This window comes from Centruroides vittatus, unplaced genomic scaffold (assembly GCF_030686945.1).
Source record: "Centruroides vittatus isolate TY-2023 unplaced genomic scaffold, ASM3068694v2 contig_788, whole genome shotgun sequence".
Taxonomy (NCBI): Eukaryota; Metazoa; Arthropoda; class Arachnida; order Scorpiones; family Buthidae; genus Centruroides; species Centruroides vittatus.
The window spans coordinates 116,052-134,813 of record NW_027122508.1 but is presented as its reverse complement, the minus strand read 5'-3'; the positions used below and the strand labels follow the sequence as shown (position 1 = coordinate 134,813).

Here is an 18,762-nt window from a genome sequence, read left to right as displayed (position 1 = left end):
ATTGTACGTTTTGCGTTAATGCTAAATTTGAGTTTTTTAAAACTTCTAATTTTCAATTAAGTTATTTATTAATAGTAATTTGTTAAAAACGGGATCGTTTAATATTGATTCCGAAGCATTTTGAGCTGAATGCACCTCTCAATCGTTTTTTCAATTGTCCGAATCTGACTTTTCCGAATTGGGTATTGATACCCGAATTGATAAAGGCTTTAAATTAGCAGTAACGCTAGGAATACAGCACGTACAGGATGTGCGTAAAAAGTGTTCTAATTTATGTAAAATAATCTATCGAATTGACAGAGAATCATGTGTTATGCGATGCCAAACATGCAGAAGTAATCCTTCAGCTTTTGAGGGGACGTTTAAAGGAAAATGCGGCAAAATCTCATGGAATCGAATTTTTTCGTTTATGTGGCATTACATTGGATTAGACTGTTCTACTACAACTGCTGCCTTAGCCTCAGGTATTTCTAATCAAGCTGGAATAGACTAGTCAAACCACATCCGTTTTGTAATGATGGTTGCTATGCATAATTTAACTACATTTAAAATTGGCGGCCAAACAAAACTGTAGAAATAGAAGAAACAGTCATATGCAAACGCAAATATGAAAAAGGACTGAAGTTGAAAAGTACGAAATGGGTTGTCGGTGGAATATGCAGAGAAGACAGGAACTGCTTTATTTGTCAAGTGAACGATCGCTCCGAAATCACTTTAAACTGGATAATTTCTAAATTTGTTAACTCAGGGAGTACAGTCCTGACCGACGAGTGGAAAGGCTATATGCATATAGACGATCTGCATGGAATCGATATTGAACATAGAACAGTCAACCATTCGGAAAATTTCGTTAATTTAACTACTGGTGATCACACCCAAAATATTGAAAGACTAGGGGTATTTAAAAAATAAAAAAAAATCTGCCGAAGCATTATACCGACGATCTATCCAATTCGTACATGTATGCATTTATGTACAAAAAGTTTTTAGATTGACCATGTAAGAAACCCGGCGAAAGGTTTTATACATTCTTACAACATTTAAGAATGATCTTTCCGGGATCTGGCAGATTTCCCGAATGGAAAGAACCGGAGACCGTTCCTGCCGCTCCAGTTTGTACTAATAAGAAAAAACTGAAAAAGGAAACATGCAAAAAATGTGATGTTACAAAAAAAGCGGAAAAACCACTAAAAAGAAACGAAATCAGACCGGTCTGTCTGAATCAACTGTTGTAGGAAACAAGAGTCGAAAAAAGGAAAAAGAAACATCTTAATGTAAGTAAATCTGTTTTTTCAATTTAATAATTACCTTTTTACATAAAATAGATTTAAAATAGGGATTTAGTTTCTAATAATCCGCGAGGCCTAATTTCCATAAATATTTACGCCGATAGTTGTAATCAAGATGGCGACCGGAAGTGCCGCCATTTTGATATACCTAAGCTCGCATTACCATTTTTTTATACAACAGTAATAAAAAAACGTTTTTTTTCATGCGAGAATTTTGATGCAGAACTTTATAATTACGCTAAAAACATAATAGTTACTCAAACAATCAATAGTTCAACATAATATATATATATATATTATGTTGAACTATTGACTTATTATATATAATATTATATAATAATATTAAATAATAATAATAATATAATATGTTACAGTCAAAACCCGTTTTTAGTTAGAACGCGTTTTAACTGGTTGAAAAACTAGTTTATACTGGATGTCTTTGTTAAAACCCGTTTTGTCTAGTTAAAACTAATGTATTACTAATTCTATAGCAACTATTCTATAGCGACTACTCGCAGCTACTATTGACAAGAAATATGGAGTTAATTTACTACTGAACATGTTTTGATTTTAGATAAAACTAGTTTTAACTTTTAACATTAGTTAAAATTAATTTTAGCTACATAAATATGTTTGGGGAAAATAAAGTTATGTGTAGTGATTCGGCGGAACATTTCTAACATCTTGCTTATGAAGGAAATTATAGCGATAATTTGGATTTTGGAGGCCTCTAACGAGAACATCATATTCTTGAGCATGTCTTTCAAATAAAAGTTTGGAGTATATGAAAAATAATTGTATATTGTGTTTGCAATGACGACTTTTTTATTGTCTGGCATTTTAGACATCTCACACCAAGTATCCGGGTGAGATGCCAAATGCCATTAGAGTAAGATAACAAATATAATTGCATAAAATTAATTTTCGAATATCTTAACCAAATTTAAGTTATTGCATATGTAGTACAAAGTACTTCATAGTAAGTATAACAGCACAGTGTAATTATTGTTAAGTTTTCGTCTGTTCTAACGTGCTCTATAGCTAGTTGAAAGCTTTTTTCAATCCAAAAACATTTTTAAAAAGTCCTTATATAATTTCTATGCATATCCTGCAATAAAACGAGAAAACAAAAATTTATTTAAAATAGGCATATTGGAATTCAATTAACAAAAAATAGGCATGTTACCCCAAGAAAAATGTGGCACCTTTACCATTTGTCGGGGTAAGATGCCTGGCGGAGTCACGTGTTCTAGCTTGTCCGATCGGGATCGGGGTAGCTCTCAGTGGAAACTTTAGAACCTTAACTACATCACACATTAATTTCGCAATTTTTAATGAACTCTATTTTAACTTTTAGTTTTAAAATGATTCTAGAAACATTTCACAACAAAAACTTCGTTCTTATCTTGGTTCTAATCTTCTCAGATGTAGAATATGCGATAACGGTAGCAAACTACAGCTTTCCGCATTCAATATTGGCCCAACGATTCATCATATAAACACATGACAATATCTGAGGTCACCGTTTAAAAATATCAAAAAGTAGGCATCATCTTCCGCTTACCATCTTACCCCGAATCATTCTATACGCTGCAGTCAAAACCATTTTTTAGTTAGGATTCGTTTTAGCTAGTTGAAATTAGTTTATACTGGATGTCTTTGTTTAAACCCGTTTTGTCTAGTTAAAACTAGAATTTACTGCTAGTCAAAAATGAATCTGAATATTTATTTATAGCATATTTTAAAAGAAAAACGACAATAATGAGGTTGCGGCCGAAGTTTTCATCTTTAATTTAAAACGTGAACGTCGAACGTCGAACATCGAATGCTGCTTACAAGATTCGCCAAGCGTTTCACGTTCGATGTTCACGTTTCGAAGATGAAAACTTCGTTCGCATCCTCACTATTAAATAAGGTATACTTTTGTCGTAAAAATTAATTATTAAATAAATAATAAGTTTAAATAAATCAAATATTTCTTTATGAATTAGTTATTTTTTAGAAAAACTCATAATTAAATCTTGATTAATTTAAAATTTGTTAAGTTTTCATTACAACCTAAAATTTTTAGTATCATTTTTTTCTTTTAATTAATATATGTTATATTATTATAAATTATATGTAAATAGAACATAGAAATGCACAGAAAAATTTCGAAATTTATAATTACAAAGTAGTACTTTTAAAAAAAAGTCAAAAAATATTATAGCTTAATTAGTTTTCCACTTCTCGAAAATTCAATCACGCAATGCCAAACCAGTTCTCATCGTACTTTATCTATCATCACTAAAAATAAGTTGCAATTTTTAAAATTATATTATATTATTAAAATAATACGAATGAAAAATAAAATGAATAATTAATTTTTTCACTTTACATGATCATTTTTAACGTGGCGTTATAGTTCCATAATTATTATTTAAATTATTTGTTAAAAATTATTAAATAATTAGATCACAAGGGACAGTGATAAAAGTATTTTTCTAAATTGAAGAGTATTGTCGTATGCAATAATAAACTACAATTTAGGAAATAGCCACTCGTATCACTGAAGGTTGCTAAAGTAAGTCGAAAACTGGTTTGACATAGCGTGGCGTTTTAAATCATGGACTTTAAGCAAGGAAACCATGTGACATTATAACACAAGATATACGAGGAAAAAAAAATTAGAAAATAGTATATTTATTGACAGATTTCCTTTTCGTTATATCATAAAAAATTTTAACGAATATTATAGACAAATGTAAGATAAGCAGGGGGCCACAGGGCAACTCCCTAATGACCACTTAATCTGCACGGATCGGTAAGATCCGATCTCCTTGTCGTTTGGATGGTTTAAATCGAGTGGCAAGTGAGGTGAGCAAGTCGGCAAGTGTCCGTGTTAAGAAGTGACAGGAGACAGGTTTATCAAATAAACAAAGCATTTATTATATGACTAAATCTAGATTACAGGAGGTTCTAAGAGGTGAATCTCCGGAACGGAGTTAAATAGAGAAAAGTCGAAAACAAATACGGAAAGCCAAAAGATAGGAGGCTCCAATTAACTATACAAAACTTCCTGTGCGAAAAGGAAATAACATTATATTAGGGTGTACTGTAAATTACTCCCTATGGAATTTCAGGACTTTGATTATATATTTGAACTCAGGGGACCGAGACGAGTTCAACGGTTCCCTATTTTTGGACCGGAGACGAAAAATAAAAAAAGTTATCACACTTTTTAAGTTACCATACTTTTTTAATGCTCTCGTGCAGACGGCACCGTAGTTGCTAGTATTGCCATCTTGCGGTAAAGTCTGCAAACCGTGACGTCGGACTACGGTCATCTCCCGGAGCTTTAAACACGCGATACGAGAGCGGAGAGAGCGACGCGACTTCCGATCATCGCGCGATCGCCATTTCAGTTAAGAGTACTTATGGCAGCGAACATGGCGGCCCGACTGACCTCTCGTATGGGAGCCACAACACGCCGCCATGTGCTAAACTAGTGATCAATTCACGGTAGTTGTTGAACAAAGTAAAAAAAGGGGGAAACATCTACTAAAGGCAATTTTAACGGCAAGCACGCGACTCCCGATCGCTTTAGCGAGGCCGACTTAGCGGAGAGCGACGCGACTCCCTATCATTGCGCGATTGCCGGAAAAAAGTATGATAACTTTTTTTATTTTTCGTCTCCGGTCAAAAAATAGAGTATCGTTGAACTCGTCTCGATCCCCTGAGTTCAGATATATACGCAAACACACGAAATTTCATAGGGAGTAATCTATACTATACCCTTATATTATTTCAAGATATTTTTCTTTGAAAAAAGTTAGATGACCGGCACGACTCCATTCCTAACAGGTAAAGTTTGATTCACAGAGGCAAGACACTACTAATTTGTTGTTGATAGCCTATATATGAAATTAAATTAATTAAAAATATATGATCAAAAATTGCGGCTCAGCAGTGTGACGGTGCGATAATAATTAATCGCTCGTTAATCTTAGTTTATTGTCAAGATCAATTCTGTATCACATGTATCGCTGTATATAGTAAGGTAAAAATTCTAAATATAAATTACGAGACTTCAGTTACTGACTGGAAGATCGTATATATTAATAGTTAACCTGAATTTCGTCCGTTTTGCTTACCACATCTGGTATTTATTTTCATCTATATAAATTTTTTCTAGAGAATAACAAACGAAAGATGGACGTAGGAAAAAAAAGCAGAATAAGAAAAGGCATCTACAAAAAATAAGAAAATCTTTTGCATAAAAATAAGAAAAGGTATCTACAACCTAATAACTTAAAACAGAAAAATTGAAAATCGTATAATTACAGCTGAAATTTATTAACATTAATATATCCTTTTAATTATAAATTTTCTTTATTTTTATGTTTTATATTTGTGTTGTAGCTTAGGTTTTTTTTGTATTTCTCAGAAATTTTTTCACGCAATGTCAATCCAGTTCACAATTTACTTTATCCATCTTAAATCTTGCTATTTTCCAAATTATATTATACTTTGAAATGATTAAAACGAATTAAAATATCAAACAAGTATTTTGTTATTTTTTTTTAACTTTGGAAAATGTTTTTCGCATCGTCTTATTATTGACAAAACTATGTCTTGTTTAAAAATCGCGGTGCCTGCTGGCTTACCGGCTTAGAGGTATGAAGGAGTACATGTCAGGAGTTGCAATTTGGCACAGAGTATTAGGTGTCTTAATCATGTGCGCATAAAAAAAACCAGACTTGCAGGTACTCAGGGGACCGAGAACCGAGTCAAAATAAAATAAAAAATGGCGACACTCACTACAAACAGGCAATAGTGCGAGATTTGCTCATGCGTTGCTTGTTGGGAAGTTGGAAATGCAAACGTTGCTAAACCGAATTTTGACAAACGAATCTTTGAAAAAAACCCATTTACCTGTCACGTGTTATTCCTCACATATTTCTGGTCGCCACGTGCTTGACCGATTGACCGGAGATATCTCGTTTCCTCATCAAAACGTTTTTGAAACTAGTCATTATTATTTTATATTAAAACTAACTTCCGAAATATAATTTGTTTTCTTTTTACATTTACTAATATAATAGCTGTACCCGGCCACGCGTTGCTGTGGCTTAAAATGTATCTATTATAAATGTATAACACTCCCCGCGGGGAGGAAGAATTTCGAAAAATCCCTTCATAGTGTACATTCTCTTGATGTACCCTATTAAGTTAAGCTACAGGAAAAATGCAGAACATTGGAAAACATCCCAATTTCTTTCGTAATTGCATGACACAAACAATATAAGATTGAATAAATAAGGATATGCTTAATACGTGAAAGAGAATTTTTAATTTAGCTTTGTTTTACAATAAATGAATTTGTAAAAATTAAATGTTTTATAAAAATATCTTTAAACTTTCATTTCTATAAACAGCATGATTATCTTTCTGCTTATACATATGAAATTACTTTAAAATTTGGCACGTTTAAAGTCACAAAAGTATTAAGTCTTATTTTTAATTATTTTTTCTGAAGTAGGAATTCTATAATAAGAAATAATTAACCGTATAAAGATTACGTTGCTTTCTTGTCACGCAAACACGTAATAGTTAGGTTTTTTACATGCATAACTTACAGAAACAACAGGAAAAATTACATAAAAATAAACTTAAAGGTCTCGGAAATTATTTCAAAACCACTTCAGCTTTTACCTCAGCAGAAATGAACAAGTTTTAAAATTATATATTATTTATGTGTACTTGTATAGGACGAGCCTAATAAAAACTTTTTACAAATAAATTAATTCAAGTATTTGTATTTGTCTTTGTTATTATATTATTTGAAAAGTGTGCATTAATTTATTAGCAGCAACTTATAGACCTATAAATCCCAGTGTTTTGCCACTGTCTGTCAGACTGTCTTTCTTTGATCTGAACAACGTTGTAAGATAGTTGTAAGCAGAGACGAGATATGAAAAGCACAGGTTCAGCAAGCCCCAATTAACTGTATAAAAAACTCCTTTGCAAGGACGGTGTCACGTTATTTGAATTCAACAATTTTTCCCCGAAAGAATTACATAGATGACTGGCAGGACTCGATTGTTAACGAAAAAGTATGATTACTCTTGTACAATACTTGATTGTAAAATACTTTCTTGCAACGAGAAGTATTATAAAAACAAAACTACTAATTTAAAGTGAAGAGTAAGTTTTAAATTAAATAAATTAAAGATAGATATGAATAAAAATTGCAGCCCGGCATCGTGACAATGTCACAATAAATTATTACCGGTTTTATAATCTTTTATGCAGCTAAAAATATTATTAATATTGAGTTTTTTATTCGTTGAAAATTTTTTTGATGAAATGAAGAAGGAACATTGTGAACAAAATTAATTATTGTAGAATATCACTGGATGATAATTAAGTTTAAAATTAAAAAAAATATTGAAATATCTACTGAAATAAGTCACAAGTTAGTCATTTTTACTGTTACAGGATACAATTTTTGACGTGGAATATTTGCAGAACATTGTCAAATGAATTGCAGTATTGAATCTTAATCGTTCTACAAAGATACTTTAGCAGGGTCTAAAATGTAAATTTTCACCATAATTTGAAGCTCTACAGTCCTCAACTTGTAAGAAAGAAAATAAAGCTGTATGTTGTGTTATCAGAATAATTTTTAAAAATTTCTCTGTAATTAAAAATTTTTTGTTGGTTTAAAAGAAAACTTTTTAATTTCGATGGGTAAGTAGCCTACAAAGGTAGGTTGGCCTGTCAACAATTGTATTAAGAAACATTAAACGTGAGTACATCGGAGACACATTTCTCCAGAGAATGTATCTCCGATTTCTTAATTATTAATTGTAAACTTACTTATTTAATTTCAGTTTTTCTCGAGTTATTTAAAGTAATATAAAATGTTTTGCTTGTTCAGATTCGAATTTTTCAAACTTGAAACTTTGAAATAAATAATTTAAAGAAAACGCGGAGAAACTCTTTAGCATCGGAATAAAAGACAAAATATATTTTTGTATGGTATTGTAGCAGTATAAGTAACTGGCCGAAATGTCTGAAAAGCTTGGGTCACGCAAGGATGAATTCCTGGTCTTTCCGATTTTATGGACACATGCCAAATATATACTTCTAATACAATATAAAAATAAGTGAATGAATAGAAATAATAATCAAGAAACAATGAGGCGATATGAAAAATATTTTCTTAACTGGTAAAAATCAACAAAATAAATTTATTTTATATTTATATTTTTGTTTCATCGTATAAAACTATTTAATATAATATGGAAAATAGCAACTTATTTGTATTTAAGGTCGCCCAAGTAATTTGAAAACTGGTTTGACATAGCTTGAATTATTTTCTGAGAAATAGAAAAAGATATCAGCTACAATATACAAATGAAATGACATACATACATACATGAAAGACGTCGGTCGTACACGAAGTGTTTAGCCGGCTGAAAAGAGGGTAAGGGAAAGGGGAGGGGAAGAAGAAGGAGAGGAGATAGATAGTAGAGAAAGGTAGGATCCCTCTGAACGGCGTACGTATTGCTACTGTAACCACTATGTTTGATGTTGGCATGCAGTTTTTAGGCTGCAAGGCCGTAGTCCCTCGAAGCGTCTAAAAGAAAACCTGAGTGTAGCGAACACCAATAATTGAGTGCTACCACGAATAGCGAAGTGTAGAAGATAGTGCCAAATGGCTGTTAATAGGAATACTTATATCTACTTAATACTAATAAACTGAACGCGAGCAAGAATCTCAATACGTAATGTATTTTATATATAAAAAATAAATGTACTGATATATATTTATTTATATCATATTTTACAGATCCTTGTATTTCCATTACACTTAAATGTTAATTTCCTGTTCCATGTTAATATTAAAGTATCATTTGTGAATTAGGATAATTGTAATCTGAATTAATAAAAACAGTAACGAAAAAAAATTCGTTTCGACATATTTTATTCTAATTATTTTCCTTTTGTACTAAATTATATAAATATTTTTACTAGGTAATCTGTATTATTATGTATTTATAACATATTAATAGCATATTTATAACATCTTATCATTTATATACTTTTAATTTTAACGAATATATTAAGTAGTTAAATAAATGATTATATTGACTCACAAAATTAGTAATTTTTTATGATTATCAATTGTAAGTCGTTCTGAAATATCAAGTTAAAAAAAAAATTTTTAGTACAGGAAAAACTATGTTTCGACTTTAGGACATTTATACATGCATTTCTTGGTAATACGAATGTGAGTTCCGCTGTTTCGGCTGATTCTAAAAACATGAATGTGGTTATCTGCTTCTAAGTTTGTCTAAAGCAATTTAAAACTCGCAGGTTTTAGTGTGTTTCTATCTGTCGAACGTCATTACCGAGATAAACGTCAACTACGTTTAAAACGCCCATTTCTAAGACCTGCTGCCTACTATCTTTAGCAAACTGTTAAAACAAGCACATATATAGCCGCAGGACATATATGTGCGTGTTTGAAATATTGAGGTTTTCTCATTTCGTCTTGCCAAGTCATAAGAACAGTCTGATACGAAATGGTAGAGGCACTGTAAAATAATGACATCAATAAACAAATAATAAACACACTACCAAAGAATACAAGAGAATTGACTACTCGTTCGTTGTGATATCGTATAATAATAATAATTTTATCAAAACAAAACAAAAACAAATGAAATAAGAAAGTAAATTAATTTAGATAATGCTGTATAGGTTATACTTATCCCAAAATGACAGAGCTACTTTAATATTTAAATTAAGCGAGATAGAAAGAAAGAGTGCATACAATTGATCGCGAGTTGATAAAAAACTGGGTTTGATGGAGTTCCAAAGGTGTCTGATGCTCGTTGACTAAGAGAAAATTGCCTCGTTTAGGATCGTTTAAGAAAGTTCTGAATCACAGATAGTTCGTCTTCGAAAGGAATAACTGTAGGTAATGAAATAACTTACAGTTTGTGTTGAATCAACCAGTGACATCACTAAGCATTTGGCGGAATGGGTGATAACTGCCGGAATCGGCCGTTACATGGTATATTGAAGCAGCAAAATAACTTGGAGATTTCAAAATTTGGCGGGAATAGTATCACTTCTGACGTCGAGAAAGCGTATGTGGAAACTCTCTCATGTTACGATATTAATATACACTAGCAGCGGTTGAAGTCATCTTGGAGTTGTTTCTCTCTTTGTTTGGAGTTTTCCCCCTTAATTTGTATTCCTATTCTTTTATAACTTTCGTTTTCTGAAAAAAGTTTTTTTTCACATAGTCCGGGTTCTCACAATATTATAATGTTTATTTACAATAAATTTTCACTGAGGTCTGAAATTAGATTTTAGACTTTAGTAACTTAAAGAATTGGGCATGTAAACGAAAGTAAACACAAAATGAATGTTTGAAAAACTTTACTTTCTGACTTTTGTAGTTAGTTGATTCGGAAACATTTTGCATTTCTTCTTGTTTCAAAAAATTGTATAGAAGATCTTTTTTTTAATAGGCTGATGCGGTTTAATTTTCTAGAAAGAACAAAAAAATTGATAAATAATGTTTATAAATATTATTGTCAGATAAACTTTTAACTCAATTTAAACATTTAAACGTATTTCAAACTGTTAAATATACATGTCTTCATTTTTTCAGATAACCAATCTAATTATAATCCGAAACGACATTGAAACTGAAAAATGAAACTCGATTGCCTAAGAAGAATTCTCTACAGTATTTTCAAAAAATTAGGAAGAACAGTTGGACGGCATCCATATTACTTTATTCTTATACTTTTAATCCTGTCCATTACTCTCTGCATATTTATCAGAACATTAAGAACAAGTAAGATATTTGACGATATGAAGTCTGCAGATACAGGATAACTTATTAACATTAAAAAATTTATAGACAATACTTTTTCTTATAATTCTTCTCAATTTTCTGATCAAATAAGAATAACTGATTTTCCGAATGTTCTGGCATTATATGTGTTAAAACATAATGGAGGAAACATGTTTGAAAAAAATATTCTTTTAGAAGTGAAATTGCTCGATGATATTATACAAAACATGACATTAGAAACTGACGGGAAATTAATACGATATCGCGATATTTGCTTACATATGCACAAAAAATACGCCGAAAATCCTATTATTGAAGTGATCTCTGAAGTAGGAATAGATTCCATACTACAAAAGAAAAAGAAGCTGAAGTATCCTATAGATATAGATATGTTGTCTAACACTTATAAAGCTTATTTTGTAAACTTAGGAGGTGTTACTGAGGATAATCTTAACTTCGTAGAAAAAGTAAATGTCATTAGGCTAGTGTATACGTCTGCCGAAAAAAATGAAGTAAAAAACGCGTTTTTCATAAAATGGTCGGCTCGTGTTTATGAAATAATTCAAAAATATAATTCTACACATATCAGGGTTGTGCCAAGTTTCGTGTTACAAGTAGAACAAGGATTTCAAAAAGAGTTTGGTGAAACGAAACCGAAAATAGGAGGTATAGTTGCGATTATGATTGTACTTTCGATATTTCTCAATATGAGCAATAGCTGGGTGAGAAGCAAACCTTTTCTTGGATTAGCAAGTGTAATCAACGCTGGTTTGGCTGTTGTATCGTCTTTTGGATTAATGGCTGCATCGGGTGTAGAAAATACTCACTGGAATACTACCATTCCTTTTTTAGTTCTTGGTAAGTGAATCGCTGTTGCTGCAAACTTATGGTACCGGTAGCGCTAAAATAATATTTAATAATTTTATATGTATTTCAGTGACCGAAATAGACGATGCTTTCGTATTAGTAGCATGTTGGAGGATCTCTAATCCTAAACTCTCAGTTGAGAAACGCATGGGCACAACATATGGAGAAGCAGGAGTTTCTGTCACGCTCACATCACTTACTAATTTCCTTTCGTATTGCATCGGAATGATGGCTCCATTTCCTTTCATTCGAAAATACAGTTACTACAGTGCAACTTGCATAATGTTCAATTTTGTATACCATATCAGATAACGTTCTTTGGAGGATTCTTGGCATTGAGTGGATATAGAGAAGAAAAGGAGGCTTTTCGTTCTGGAAAATTTGTTAGATGTGGTAAGATAAAATTTTTTTATAATCGATGTTTATGATTTTGGAATTTAATTATTTGATATTAAGTATATAAGACCATGCTTGAAAAATACTTTTACTGTTTTAGATTGAAGGTGTAATGTCTGTTAATCGAATTTTCGATCTTGAAATCATTTTTTATATAAAACGATTATATTTAATATTTTGTATTTTAAGTACGTAAACTCGATTGAATAAAATCAGCAGTTATTGCCGAAAGACAGGTTCTTCACAAAACATTTTCACCATTGATCAATGTGACACGTTACGAATGCGCCTAGTTCAATACAAGCACTCGTTGTAGTTAGACAGAATCCAGGAAATACATACAGTCTCATTCAATAGAATCTAGTAAGAGAATGAATATAAACGCATACATTTTCTACACGTTTTCGCACTCAAGATTTTATCCTGTTATTCCTTTTTTTTTCTCAATCTTGCTGTTGTGATCTATCTTCTTTGAGATTGAAGGATTTTTCCTTGATCTCGATTTCTTTCGTATGTTTTTTTCGCAATTCAATTTACCTCGGTAAATTATTACTACGACTCTTTCTAATTGCTCCTCATTCCACTTACAAGGACGGCTACATCTATGTCCCTTAGCAATTTTAATAAATTTTGCACACAGGTAGTGTATGAATGGTGATACAGTCTTCCAAACTGTTTTATTTTAGGCCATAATGAAAGAGTTATGACTAAATAAATGTAAAACTACTTTTCATAGTGGACAATTAGTAAAGTAGTTTGGCCACGTGGGCGCCCGTTTGCTCGAGAATAGAGAGAGGGCAAGACAAGGTCGATAGCATGTCTGTTATCGAGGCCATGATATTGTACCACTTCTTAAAAAACCGAAACGATTGTTTCGTGCCTAAACAGGGGTTTAATACCAAAAGTAGTTAGATTTTCAAGTATCACAGCTAGTTTACAATGTAGTCACATTAAATTAATAATTATACTAAAATCTTTAATTACTAATAATTATATCACTTACATCAATATTTTAATGAAACTTATAAACATTTACATTAAAATTAATAACTTTTACATATGAAAGGGAGAAGTGATGATAAAATGGTGTCTTTCAAATGGTAAATGTTTTACATATAAGCACTTGTAACAGTGGCAGAGTTTGATCACAATCTACAACATCACAGACAAGACTGTTAATATCTGTAAACGTAAAGCATCCTTCCTTGACTCTGGGAAATTTTTTACTACCAGTCCGAAGTGCAGAAGAATACCAGGACTAACGAATTATAGGTTTCGAAAATGTCGAGAGATAATTGAAAGTGCAAGAAACATTGAAACTTGACAACAACTTTCCAATTATGTCTTTTGCAATTATTATCGTTGAGTTTCATTTTGTAATTGAGGAATAACCTGTAAGAATTTTCCGGTAAGTATTTTAACTATGAGTGTCAAGGGTCAGCACCAAAGATATACAGTTTTCTGCGCTAATAATTTAAGGTATTTTCTGAAGTGTTGTCAGTTTAATATTTTTATTTAGTTCAGGTGAACTAAATAAAAATATTATTTCTGATCTGTAAGACTAAATATCTGCATCCATAATTCCAGTAGAATAAGTCCTGTTAATTGATAAAAAAGTACTAGTATACAAGATAAATTTTAAATTCGATAAGGACTCAAAGGCATAATAATTGATCGATAAACTTTTGAATTTATAACACAAAAGGAAACTTTTCTTTCAGTTTGGGATTATTTGTGTTTTTAAATAAACTTCATTTACAGATGTGTTCTATTTTGCCTAATGTGCTTAACAAGTTATAATGACGTTAGAAGGCGTAAAACTCTTAATCTCTGCTTGAACTTTCGATTTAACCACCTCCATACTTTGTAAGCATAAGAAAATGTTGGCAACGATTCCACCAGCCAAATTCTTATTAATAAAATCAGAACTGGTGATATCGTTTTATGATGAAAATTAATTAAAATCGAATTTAAAACGAGAGACAATGTATTAGCAACTTGAAAATTTTACTTGACTTTGAAGGAAAGATATATTAGTTTGTTTGTTTATTAAGTTACGGCAACGCAACAGTTTGGCGATCTGCCTAAAAGCATGCCTTCCGAAAGATCTTTTCAAGGGTAACTGGCTCCTATTGTGGCATTAAAGACTTGACGAAAACCCGGGAAATTCTACATGGCTATCCCGTCCTGGCAAGGCGCGAATCCATGACCAATCTTCCAGTGTTCAGGATACGGAAACGCTTGGCCACTGGTGGGCAATCATATATCAGTACCCTGTGTAATTCGGCAACTAATTCCACCTGTTTCAGTATAATGCAGTGGTATTATTACGTTTAAATATGGAAGAATTAGCTAAAGAGAAAGTAAAATTTTCCATTTTATACAATGATCGATAACATATGATGACAATTACAAACAATATTTGTATAACTTCGAGATGTAATGCCTTCTAGACGTAGAAATGTTAAAGATCAGACGAAAACTGAATTACCATACTGACTTAACTTTAATAAAAACAATTTCCTGTAATTGTCTGCTTGGTTTTTACGCTTCCCAACTATTGTTTGTTTGTAAATATTTATCACTAAACACAGGTTTGAAATTTTACAATCGTTTTTTAAATAAATGCCAAAAAATTGTCTGTAATAAGGCATAACCTTTACAATCTTGCTAATGGAACCTGAATACACCGATGGGTAAAGTTTTCAATGTCAATAACTTGCTTGATATATATATATATATATATATATATATATATATAGCACAGTCTGTTTCCAGTAGTATACAGAAAAATTTCTCAAAGGAAAAAGAAAAATTTCCGCATTGGGTTGTGTAACTTTCCCAGCTGTTATGAGATTTTGTTAAAATATAACTACTGTATTTGTAATCATAATAAATGAAAATTGTGTTTGGCACCATCCTTTATAAGGCTTTGTTAATAAAAAAATTTTTATTTTATTAATTATTACGAAATGGCAAAAAATTATTTTAAACACAGAGATGAGTTTTGTACAAAAGTGTAAATGTTAATAAAGAGCTAAATCTTTATTATTTCAGACCTCTCTCAACATATGATGACTGACTTGTCACTATCTTTCCACCCCCTTGATATTTTTTATTCATTAAAATTTAACAGCAGCAATGCACCATATATACAAGGTTTTGGTCTAAATTTCCGTTCTTAATATTTACTCATTCCCAAATATTAAAAAATTAGTCGCCAGCACATACACACACACACAAACAAACATAAATATATATACAGAATTTTTTTTTTTTTTACTATTTTCAGTTCAGGAGGTTTTAAAATGTGTAGGTGTGAAGAAAAGCGCGGACTCCGCGGAGAAAAACATGATTTCAATAATTTTTCCTTGTCATCACATGGAATAGAAAGAGAAGTAAAACACAGGAATTTTTTGCGATATTCTACAATTTATTCAAAATGAGTCAGCATCATCAAGACACCGAACTTCTTCATTGTATAAGTTTCAATCTTATCTTTTTAATTTATTTCCTGTTAGAAATGAAAAAAAAATCATGCAAAAATTTAACTTAAAATGTTTGATTTTCCTGTATGTTTTTTACATAAAAATTCTTTTTATTTCAGAACAAAGCAATGAAAATCGTGAAAACAATGACAACACCGAAGAAGAAGAATTCACTATGGCAGTTTTCAGAGATTTACTCGGAAAAATACTTTCAAATCCATTGGTGAAGATTATTGTTATTATCATATATATTATTAATTTGTCATTTGGAATTAGGGAAATATTTTACATTCAGCATGGTATTAAATATGAAATTTTATTTCCAGAAAATTCTTTAATTACACTAGGCTTTAGAATACATTACAAATATTTCACGAGTTATACTTATCCTTATCAAATTATTAATAAAACATTAGATTACTCAGATATAGAGGTACAAAAATCGATAGAAAATCTGTTCAGTAAATTAGAAAAACATCCTAATATTGCTGAACAAGAATCTACTGTATCTTGGTTGAAATTCTACAAAGAATTTCAAAAAAGTCCAGTAGCAAAATTCTCATTGCAGGGTTACAATATGTCAAACAAGCAAGACTTTATCGATGGTCTTCGCAATGTATTTTTTCACATTAGAGCTGCTGAGTCACTGTCTAACGACGTTGTCTTTAACAGAAACAATACTGACATCTTATACAGTAGATTTTTTATTATGGGAAAAAATTTAAATTCATCGCAGACTGAAAGAGACACATTAAGAGATTTACTGAAAATTGCTGACGAATCCGAAATTCCTTTGCTGGTACATTGTATGAAATCGGGTCTAATTGAACAAGGGATCATTATTGGTCAAATGATTTACCAATTGTTTTGGATTACTGCTGTACTAATAACAGGAGTTTTTCTATTGTTCGTACCGAATTTATTAGTCGCAATTGTTGTTGCGATTTCTGTTGTTTCTTCAATGGTAGAGACTTTGGGTTACATGTCCTTATGGGGCGTCAACCTAGATATTATATCAACGATGAGTCTGATTTTGTGTGTGGGATTTAGTGTGAATTATCCTGCTCATATATCTTATGCTTATGTCATGTCACAAAGCAAGACAACAAACGAGAAATTAAAAGATTCTCTGTATCGTATTGGCTTTCCAATACTGCAAGGATCTATGACCACGGGATTAGGAATACTGATTTTATATTCTGATGTGTATTTTCTTTCCACATTTGCGAAAATTGTAATTCTTGTTGCTATAGAGACGGCTTTTCATGCTCTATTCTTTATTCCAGTTGTTCTTTCTCTCATATACGTTATTCTTGAAAAGATAAAGTAAACTTGTTGTTAAAATGAAACTGGGGTAAAGTTATGTAAACATTTCCTGTAATTTTATTATAATTTTAATCTTATGTATTTCCGTTGTTATCGTCTATAACCGTATCAGTATTATTTCTATTTTGGTGTTTATTTAATAAATTTATTGGTTTCTCTATTTCTTATTTTTTATTCTTTATTCTTGATTTTATATTTACAACTTTTATAATATTTGCGTAATATTTTATATGTTTTCTAATATGGTAAGGTAATTGAAATGCCTGTAGACGAATATTTTCATTTAAACATTTTTAAATATATCAAATGTCTGTGTTCAATCTATCCAACTCCTATATGGTTACTTTCAATCTATACATGTTATTCTTAATAACTTATTATACTGTATACTTCCAGCCATTTTTATTACAATTTACTCAATTAATACAAAAGTAAATATAAACTTATTACACCAAGTAGTAACCAATTATGCAATTTTTCTGTTTCTATTTTTCATTATCGTATCATATTATTACAATAATTTTAATAATCAACAAACAATAGTTAAAACTATCATCAAATATTACAAGTGTTATTTTTCAGGATAATTTTCACATATTTAATTTCACGACAATAAAATAATTTTTGTTGAATTATAAATGTAATTGGAAAACACTTATATTTTTATTCTTATAGTCCATTTACAAATTAATTCTAGTTTCATCATTTATAGAGAAATAAAAACGTAAACAAAATATAACACTTCAGATAATATTAAGTTATAACGAATAAACGTATTTAAGAAATATTACAGGTAATATAAACGCGACATAGCGTGCTATTTCAAATATTAAATACTGTAAGGTTTCGTGAACCTTCGTGAAGTTAATATCATGGGCAATAAATGTTTCGAACTCATGTTTGATAAAACATTCATGTAAACTGAAGTTCATATTAAAATGTAACTAAATGAATAAAAGATTGTGTAAAAGTATGTATAAGTAAAATTTCATTGAATAATAAATAAATAATAAAAATGTATGTGTAATGTTTGCAGTAAATAATTGACAGAATATTCGTAAACTGAATGTCAGTTTTAACATTGAAAACAAATAGCACAGATTATATAAGATGTACCGTACATCATGATATGTAAAAAATTTTGTGAAGTTTGAGAATACTGAATGAAAGTATAATAACAATTTAGTGTTTTAGCTAACAGAAGAAGTGACGACACTTTAGTGATAAACAAATAAAAACCATAAAAAATGACATGTCACTGATCAAAGAATAAGCCAATTGATCATTTTTATGGTGATTTTTGAATTCAGCAGATGGAAACACACATGAATACGCTAGTTTTACGCCCGAAACATTTTCATTGTTGACCAGGGGGTATAATGCATGGATTATAATCTACGCATTATACCACCCGGAATAGTTTGGCTTGTATCTCATATACAAAGCATTTCTGTTTAGCATTTCGTTCTTCTAATGGATTTTATATATTAATCACTGAAGATAATAGTAATGCAATAAATTGAGAATTACTTAA

General features: G+C 30.8%; 2 protein-coding genes across 2 annotated transcripts in view; both read left to right on the top strand.

The window, feature by feature from the left end:
- LOC136981696 (patched domain-containing protein 3-like) overlaps window positions 1-17,249 on the top strand; it is a 151,565-nt gene extending 134,316 nt beyond the window's left edge. Inside the window, exon 3 of the mRNA XM_067278039.1 lies at window positions 16,022-17,249. Within this exon, the coding sequence (XP_067134140.1) occupies window positions 16,022-17,232 (1,211 nt within the window). The 3' untranslated portion in view covers window positions 17,233-17,249. The remainder of the gene's footprint in view (window positions 1-16,021) is intronic.
- LOC136981697 (patched-related protein 18-like) lies at window positions 11,268-12,330 on the top strand. The gene is made up of 2 exons (XM_067278042.1): window positions 11,268-12,009; window positions 12,089-12,330. Exons 1-2 carry the CDS (start codon window positions 11,322-11,324, stop codon window positions 12,328-12,330), a joined length of 930 nt encoding a protein of 309 aa, XP_067134143.1. The 5' UTR covers window positions 11,268-11,321.
- Window positions 17,250-18,762: the final 1,513 nt, after the last annotated feature.

Bases quoted from the DNA above. Each gene is read 5' to 3' on its own strand.
- LOC136981697 (XM_067278042.1), top strand. From the start codon at position 11,322: ATGTTTGAAAAAAATATTCTTTTAGAAGTGAAATTGCTCGATGATATT. The intron at 12,010-12,088 runs GTAAGTGAATCG...TATGTATTTCAG, and splicing joins CATTCCTTTTTTAGTTCTTG to TGACCGAAATAGACGATGCT.